This window comes from Lepeophtheirus salmonis, chromosome 1 (assembly GCF_016086655.4).
Source record: "Lepeophtheirus salmonis chromosome 1, UVic_Lsal_1.4, whole genome shotgun sequence".
NCBI classification, from domain to species: Eukaryota; Metazoa; Arthropoda; class Copepoda; order Siphonostomatoida; family Caligidae; genus Lepeophtheirus; species Lepeophtheirus salmonis.
Window position 1 is genome coordinate 26,835,438 of NC_052131.2, and position 9,570 is coordinate 26,845,007.

General features: G+C 32.3%; 2 protein-coding genes and 1 long non-coding RNA gene across 3 annotated transcripts; all 3 read left to right on the forward strand.

Moving 5' to 3' along the window:
• Positions 1-980: 980 nt before the first annotated feature.
• LOC121121709 (protein tumorous imaginal discs, mitochondrial) lies at positions 981-3,801 on the forward strand. Its single transcript, XM_040716681.2, has 2 exons — positions 981-2,404; positions 2,533-3,801. Exons 1-2 carry the CDS (start codon positions 1,958-1,960, stop codon positions 3,373-3,375), a joined length of 1,290 nt encoding a protein of 429 aa, XP_040572615.1. The 5' UTR covers positions 981-1,957; the 3' UTR covers positions 3,376-3,801.
• A 1-nt stretch (position 3,802) lies between these two features.
• LOC139906094 (uncharacterized) lies at positions 3,803-4,509 on the forward strand. Its single transcript, XR_011781349.1, has 2 exons — positions 3,803-3,938; positions 3,997-4,509. It is a non-coding gene; the product is annotated as an uncharacterized lncRNA (long non-coding RNA).
• A 2,529-nt stretch (positions 4,510-7,038) lies between these two features.
• Positions 7,039-8,987, forward strand: LOC121121715 (BTB/POZ domain-containing protein 2). The gene has a single exon (XM_071890290.1). It carries the CDS (start codon positions 7,490-7,492, stop codon positions 8,318-8,320), a length of 831 nt encoding a protein of 276 aa, XP_071746391.1. The 5' UTR covers positions 7,039-7,489; the 3' UTR covers positions 8,321-8,987.
• Positions 8,988-9,570: the final 583 nt, after the last annotated feature.

A 9,570-nucleotide genomic window follows, 5' to 3' on the forward strand; every position in this document is an offset into this window, starting at 1 on the left:
GATAATCTATTCCCAGTAATGAACACATCAGTATACGTCCAATTTCTTCCTCATTCAATAAGTTTGAGGGCAGAATAGTATCCACAAATTCAGAAAGAGTAAACAGAGGGAAACGAATAGAGTAAAGAGCAGGGCCAAGAATTTCCCTCAAGTCTTTTGTCTCCGAATTCTTATTCTTCTGAGCAATTGCCCAATGGAGAGATGCTTTAAAAATATCAAGCTCGTCCAAATTATAATGATCGATGGATAAAACATATTTAATTTCTTCATTATCATTTATATTTAAAAATGACTCAGATTCAATTGTACAAGATTTGAACAATCCAAAACTAATCTCAATCCCCGGTAATAACTCTGAAAGAAGATGAATTATTGCTTGGTGAAATAGTGAACAAAGATTTTCCACTTTTACAATCTTCTTACTAAATTAAAGACATTTATCTTTTAGCATTGATAAACCATATTTTTCAGCACAATAAAGAAGTGGAAACACATTTGAAATGTTCAAATGGAGTTTTTCAGCATATATCTATCTTAGCATGCCTTTAAATGCAGATGGGGTCACATCAGGGATATGTATCTTTGTCTCCTCCTTATTTGACTCTTTTAAGCCTCCGTTAAACATTTTTCCAAATACAGGACTTGCAGATATCAATATAGGTTTATGAGTTGAAAAGGTCACTAAAGAAGACTCTTCCTTATCTTCTCCATCTACAAAAGAAACGTCAGAGAGGGGTTTTGACTCAAGCAGAGCCCCCATTCTCTGCGATAAAGTTTTTGCTATATCGTAGTCCATTCTTGAAGGCAAATGAAATCAACTTTAATTACACTCTACAGCAATATATTTATGTATGTGTACGACAATGAGAACAGTGAGACTTATCATCTCCTATGTAATAAGTAATAATTAATAGTCTAATAGAGAATAAACAAACTCATGTGCCTTTTTAGTGGTTAAGAGAAAAAAATAGGCCTATGACAGTATTACGTATTAAAACATCTAATATCTAGGGGAAACAGGTAAAATTTTATCATATATATAATTGACTTATTAATATAAATAATTATTAAATTACGGTGTTGATGATTTTTGGGGATAAGCACTCCCCCCCCCAAAAAAAAAAAATAATAATAATAATTAAAGCTAACAACATCCTGCTATATACATTAAGTCATTAGAACTCTCACGATTTATCAATTAGATTTAGTATATTAAATATATGAATTTTTTTCTGTCCCCTGGATCAAGATTAATAGAAATACATTGACCTGGATCAGGGAGCACTATGTAGATATACATATATTAATATAATATAATAAATGTATATTGTGCTCCCTGTCTGGATACAATTAATAAAACCAAAAAACCTATGAGAATGAACGAGAAGGATGAATAACAAAGCTTCTAAATTTTAATGACATTTTATTTGTTAGCGTTTCATGCCTTGCTCAAGCTAGATTGGCATATATATTTAAAAGAAGAAAAACGTATCCGTGATTTTATAAATCTTTTGCCGCAAATATGGAACCCTATTCTTTGGATGGTTAATTGGAAATACATCGATAGAATAATCCTAATCGGCTTTTTTTTCACTAAAAAAATCCATATTATTGGTCTGAGTACAAAATTTGAAGCTTTAAACTTGACCACCGACTGGGAGTACTCCTGGCTATAAATTATATTTTAGATGATGTTTATACAAGTATGTAGTCCTTGTGTTTATATGATTTCGTTATTGTTATGAAATGTCAACTGTCGATGCTCTAGGTAGCTGGAAATATTTTGTTATTATTATTTAGTGTAAATACGTCATGCACAAACCTCGTACCACGTCATTACTCATTTTATACAGCTAGGGCTAAATATCAAAATTATTCCGGCCATCCTTCTTCAGTGTAGATTCTACGGAGTTAGTGGCAGCATTGGGAATTAATTGAATATACGTATATACATAAAATGGCCTCCCCAATCGGTTTGGCTCGTCTATTTCAAAGATCCTTGGTTCTTCCACAGTTTGTGAGAGGGTTTCGCTTAGGGGCTACACTCAATGCTGAGGAATACTACAAAACGCTCGGAGTGGATCGATCTGCGTCTACTAAAGAAATCAAAAAAGCCTACTACGAATTGGCTAAGAAATATCATCCAGACACGAACAAAGGAGATACCAATGCTCAAAAAAAGTTTCAGGCTGTCTCAGAGGCGTATGAAATCCTGAGTGACGACTCCAAACGAAAAAGTTATGACGCTTATGGAACAGCAGGTCCAGAAGCTTCAGGATTTGGTGGTGCAAGTGGCTTTGGAGAGGGAACATCTATCGATCCAGAAGAACTATTCCGAACTATTTTTGGAGATAAAGGCTTTGGAAGAGGTGCAGGGGGATTTTCCTCTGCCTTCGGACAAGAGGTACAACAGTTAAATAAATAATTATATTTGGATTGTTATTTATTAATATCTTTTGATTATTTGTATAATTTCCATAAATTTTCAAAGCAGTTTGTACTGAATATCATTATGCTTCTTCTCTCCTGTAGTTTGGCTCCCAGTCTACATCACAAGGCCATCATCAAATGACGCTTTCCTTTCAAGAAGCTGCAAAAGGTGTGACCAAGGATATATCTGTCAGTGTAATGGATGATTGCAATTCTTGCTCGGGTAAAGGAGGATCGGGCTCAGAGCGTTGTCCAAACTGTAATGGCAGTGGTATGGAAACTGTCTCTACAGGACCCTTTATGATGAGATCCACATGTCGACGATGCAGTGGTAATGGAGTATGGATAAAAGATCCTTGTAAGAGCTGTCGAGGCTCTGGGAGAATGAGTCATAGAAAATCTGTATCTGTCCCCGTCCCTGCTGGAATTGAAAATGGTCAAACAGTACGAGTACCCACTGGAAAGCACTCGGAGGCCTTCATCACATTTAATGTTCGACCCTCGGATTACTTTCAGCGTAAGGGAAATGATGTTCATACAACTGGAAGAATATCTCTTTCACAAGCTGTTCTCGGAGGTACAATTAGAATTCAAGGGATCTATGAGGATCTGACAGTGTCCATTCCACCCACCACGTCAAGTCATACGTCTATTCGCATGAAGGGCAAGGGAATAAAAAATGTATCCGGCTACGGATACGGTGATCATTACATAAACATCAAAATCGTCCCTCCTAAGAAATTGGATCCTAAGCAGAGTGCGATCCTTAAAGCCTTTGCCGAGTTGGAACCAGATACTCCTGGCACAGTTAATGGAATCACCTATAATAAAGGAGGGAATAAAGTCGTTATGGAGGATCCGAATGGTCTTGTTGGCGATTTAAGAGAAGCTCTTAGTGAGGAAAAGGGATCTGATGAAGGTGTGAATGGTAGTAATAAGAGTTAAGGGACCTCTCATTCAGACTCTTTCTACATTCTAAATAAGGACTTCATTCTTTACTACTTTTGTTGCAAAGATGCGGATTTAGTGTATGCCCGTCTTAGTTTCCTTTCATTCTGTAAAATCTAATTTTATTTGGAGTTATATATTTTGGTTAATCCTTTTATATAAAAATGTGTCCGTTTTTTAATTCAAAATCAATATTCCTTGCTCAAACAGCAGTTTGTATATGACATTTCCTTTTCTTTGTAATAGGATTTCTGAAATGGGAACTTGGTAATTTTGTTTTTATTTCTTCCAGTCACCCCAGTTATCCTTGAAAGATATATACTTTTTTCAATATAAGGTTATTCAGAATAAATATACTCATCTATGTAAGAAAAACAGAGCAATTATTTCACTAAGAAAATAAATATGTATATTAATTATTAAGATTTTTTTTTGTGTTTAAATTAACCCTCGTTTCAGAGTAGGAGGATTAATTGCAAGGACTCAAACCCTACTAATTTAGCATACAGAAGTTATCATTTATTTAATTGGCTAATAAAGTTCCCCATGGATCCAATAAGGTAAAGTCTTTCCGCTCTTCCATAAGAACATTCGACTCCAATCCATAAATAATTATAGGTCCTCATATCATCATTAAATTAGCTATTAACAAATAACACTCTATTGGAACAATCGTCGCACTCTATCACTAAATTATCCAACCCTCTGATTTCATCCAAATGTATCGTTAATTCAAATCCACATCTGGAGCAAGGCGGCAACTCGAGGCAATTTCCTTGTTCCTTACAATTTGACTTGAAAACTTTGTTCGAACAGGCGTGTTGATTACACAAACTCTCAACTTCCAACTCGGAATCTAATTTGGATCTAAGGACTGGATCAGAAAGAACCCTCCAAGACTCAACAATGTTGCTTATTTCAGTCTCTGAGGAGCCGGATTTGTCGGGATGAGAGGAGAGAAGAAGGCTCTGATATGACTTTTTGATAGTGTCACGGTCATCCGTGCTATTTACTCCAAGAACTTTGTAGGGATTATTGCACTTCATTTCAATACATTTAAATAATAATATATTTTACAATTTACATAAAAAGTGAGAATGAATCAATTAAAAGTAAAGACCTACTGTCAAACAACGTGTTTATATTTGTTTATATACGAGACATGACGTCATGATTAAATTTCATCACAATCAAATAGCAATAGTAGGGAAGACCGGAGACAATTTGTCTTCTTTTGAGGTGTGAAACTAATTTTTTGAAGAATATGTAATATTTTTGTAATAATGCAGTCAATTTTTCATATTTTTTTTTTTTGCTGTAAACTATTGATTCTTTTGTTATCACTATCAGTTGATATAATTTTATCAAAAACTCCTCACAATGAGGAGAAATTAAAGATTCTTCAAGTCACGCTCAGTAAAAAAGGGACAGTTGCAAAAAGTGTTGCAATTTTTTCCAGTATTGTTTATACACTTTTACTCTTTGACATATATTTAAATTTCACATCAACCATATTCTTTAGCCAAAGCAGCCCCTTTAAGAGGTTTCTGAGAGTGATTTTCTACGATCTATAAGATAAATATATCATTATTCCTTAATCTACTAAAATTAAATAATTCAACATCATGAAAAGTCCAGTTATTTATTCATAAAAAAAATTTATTTAGTCCAATTTTCATAGTTTATAATTCAAATGCAATTTTTGGTAAATATACTTACAAATATAGATTCAAGCAATTATAGACCTATGTACGTATGTTGTTTTAAAGTTTGGCGAGTCTAAGTTAAACCAGATTTGCATAATCATATAAAAACACGAAGTGTTGCAAATTCTACAGTCTCCCCCTAATATTAATATAAAAATAAAGTGCATTTTCACTGACGTTTTAAATTGCATCATAATTGAGGGCTCAAATTTGATATGTTTACTGGATAAAATTGACAAATAAATTTCCAATAATCCTTGGATGAAACTCAATCAATTTATGAATAAATGAAAAAAAGACTCAAAAATTTGTATTGAATAATACTTGATGTTCATGATAAACAGTAATATTTGAATTAAGTTTAAAGTATTAACTAATATGCATTAGTACTCCCATCTTGGGGACTTTTTGTAATCAAATTACCAAATACGTCATATGAAGTAGATAATTTTGTAATATATTATTACAAAATTCGTTATTTGGAACGTCTTTCAACCGCTCCCCTAGTATAACTTTCCAACACATGTACGTACGTACTCCCCCTATTGATTAGAACTATAGTTATTACTCAAAATGACACCCCTTCTAATTTAAGATCTTTTATAATATATATACATATATATTTAATACTCTCTTCTACAAGACAAACATTTTAATGGACACTTGAATACAAAAACTCAATAACTAGTTCCATGAGATAAATAATTGTTAATTAAAATGTTTGATACATAGCTAATTAAACTCAAGATACTTAAAGATATCTTGATTAAACTCTCGACAGTAAAAAAATAAGTTGGCTTGACTACAAAATAATTTTGCTAAGATTATGCTCAAGTTGATTAACTAAATTGAATTGTCTATGCTTTTATTTAAAGAACAGTACTAGACGGTATCTCTCAGATATGAAAAAAAATCACTTTTTTACATGTCCAAGTAATTGAATATTTATACGAGTCTTGTTAAATCTTAAGAACTAAAAATTTAGAACTTAAAAATTGAAATTGCTTTCGAGTTACAATTCTTAGCTTTCGATTAAAAGTCAAAAAAGTATTTCATTGTATGATCAAGTCGAATTGCAAGTTTCGAGTACAAGTCTTCTCCTCGGGACTCTCTTTTATGTCATTTGTACTCTTTTCGCCAAAAATTATGATAAACATATTTATAAATTATATATGCAGTATTGCATTGTAATTTTAGAATATATACAAATAAATAGTAGTTAGCAGCCACTTAACCAAAATAATAGACATTCAGTAATCAAATAAAGATCATTTGGTAGTAAAGGAGGAATATTATTGGAAAGTAATAGTACATAAGGTCGGATTAACATCAAATATCGATATGTAATATTAAAAAAAGTCTATGGAATGTTTGTTTCTATTAAAATAAATGTTAATCATGGGTCATATACATTTTATAAATAGCAATTGAGTATCCATCAATCATAATCGGTCATTCAATTATCTACGTACCATGATACTTATGTACTATATAATTATAATAATCAATAATATTATTAAAAGTAAATCCTCAAGCGAGAATTACCTTTTTACTAGTATAATACTGACAATAAGATAATGCTTTTAGAATATTCCTAGATTCAGTCTAAAAAGCTCGGTTGTGATAATAAGAATCTCTAATCATTGTTAAAGACTCGAGCATATCTCACATCCACATAAGTTCTGTTTATCGATACACATTAAACATTATTATGTTCTTAGTTGACGATATTATCCTGGGACATATTAAATTTTTACCATCTTGGTTTTTAGAAGGTACCGGAGAATTTTACTTATACAAGAGGAAATATAGTGACGTCATATGAACTATTGAGGGTTTAAAAAAGCGAGTTTTGATTGGTTATTATTAAAACATCTATTTCAGTCAAACCTATTTATTGTACATTTCATTGGTTGAATTATAATTTATGGGTTCACTTTGTTATGTACTTTCTGTTTATACTTCATTAAAATATTTTTATTACATCTATTTGTGCCTATTATGATTTTTTTTTTATCTTTGGAACATAGACCTTTAAAGTAATTCATTTGAGGATCGAAGCATCAGTTTTACTGCGAGTAGGATTTATAATCATTCCCAAATTTATGTTCTATCTATCATTATTGATAAATAATCATTAATATAGTTACTGAAGGTTGTTATGTATAAAATTATTTATTAATCTTTGATTAACCAAAAAATATTATTGAAATGAGCAGCATAATATGGTTATTTTATTAATCTTGAGAATAATATGATATTATATCAATAAATCATAAATACCATTGTGTTGATTATTATAAGTAATATTGCTCTTACTTTTTGTATCAAATTATAGAATACATAATACAAGTACGGTGTGCGACACAAGAAACTTTCCTAAAATATATCTCATCTGTTCCGAAATGACATCAACTGTTTCAGTAAGAATTAAGGGTCTATTCGAGTCTGGACTATTCACGGATGTTTCATTCCTGGTTGGTGATAATGAACTTCAAGAGTCATTATCTGCTCATCGATGTATCTTAGGCGGTGCAAGTCCAATCTTTGAGAGGATGTTTGGCGGAAACTTTAGAGAGTCGAATATGAAGGACATGAAGATTTTGGTTTTGGACGTCCTTCCATCTGCTTTCAAAACTATGTTAAAATGGATATATACGGATGAGGCTGATTTAAGTCTTGACAACGTGGCTCCCGTCCTTTATTGTGCGGAAAAGTATCAACTCTCTACTCTTAAGTATGAATGTATTTCATTTATCATGAAAAACTTCGAAATAGAAAACTTGTGTCAACTCTTTTATCAAACAAGACTACATCACGTTTCAGAGCTAATTCCTAACATGAAGATCTGTATTGGAATGAATGCTTCTAGGTCGCTCTCCTCTGATTCCTTTCTTAACATCAAACATAATGAAGTACTCAAGGATATTTTGTCATTAGATGAACTCGATCTAGATGAAATTGAAGTCTTCAAAGCTGCACTTCGTTGGTTGTCTGCTCGTAAGAAAGAAGACAATAATGTGAAAAAATCAATGAGAGAGATCATAGGCTCTGCTCTCTACTCCATTCGCTTCCCTCTTCTTACCGCTGATCAATTTGTAAACAATGTAATGCCTTCAGGTCTCCTTAAGGATCAAGAAGTTCTTGAAACTCTAGGATTAATCTCCAAGAGCAAGTCAACAGTCCCTATTACTTTATCAATCAAGCCTAGAATACGTCACTGCTACAGATTCTAGTCAACAGTAATTGGACCTTTATCATCCAAATTACACTCAATTGAGTTTAGTGTGAATAAATCTGTTAAAATTTATGGATTTGGGATATATCGTCCTACAAAGAGCGGGAATGTATTAGCTGGAATTATTCGCTTAGAATCATTCAATTCAACAGAGCAAGAAAACTTATGTACGAGCTCTTTTAGCCTAAGGAGTGATGGGAGCTACACGATATCTAGAGTTAACTTTGATCAGCCAATCCCAATCTTCCCTGAATCTCACTATAAAGTTATTTTGGAATTTGATCCATCATCATCATTAGACATGGAATGCTATTCCGGATTTGAAGGAAAGACAGAACTGATCGTTGATGATGTAGAATTTAGTTTCAAGGAGTACTCTGATAGTAGATACACAAGTGTAAAAAAGGGTCAAATCCCATGGATTCATTTCAGTCGAATTTAATTCTTTCATAAACTACATACAATGTAATATTCCTCAAAGTTACTTTATCCTTTGATAAAATTTATATATTTTTACATAATTTACTAAGATGTGTTCGGAGTTTTTCTCCTCATTTAAATCAAAATAATGGCTCACTGAATATTTGTATATTTTTTAAACATTTAAAATAAAGTTGTTGTTTTTTCTTAATGAAAGGTTCATTATATCATAATTCTTAGCATAAGTATGTATATCTAAACAGAAGGTTGTCCGGTAAAATGATTGTGGTAAAAAGGTTACGCACAAAGTGGGCAGGGTAATATCGTTGTGTGGTGAAATCCTGGTTTACATTATCATTGCGCTACAAAAATTTTGTGAGTAATATCATCCTGAAGTAACATCATCGTAAGCAATAGGCCAGACTGTTACTAGGCCATCCCAAGCAACAATTCACGTTGATATAACGTTGTATTAACGTAAGCCTTAAGTTGTCTGAACGTCGTGTAAACGTTCATTTTGGTTACTCTATGGTTAATACATGGTTGTGCAGGAATGTTGTCTAAGCGTTGTATTAACGTTATCTAATGGTTAAAACCAACTTTCAAATTACGTTGATCGAACGTTATTTCATAGCTGTTTGGTGGTCAAAACAACTTTCAAATAACGATGGTCTAACGTTATCACATAGGTGTTTAATGGTTGAGCTCAACTCCTTAATAACCCTATTGTAATAAAAACGCCTTCTAATACACAAAATAATGTACCACAATATTATATTTGATAAAATTAAAAATATTAACATCATATACAAGTAAATATAACATCAA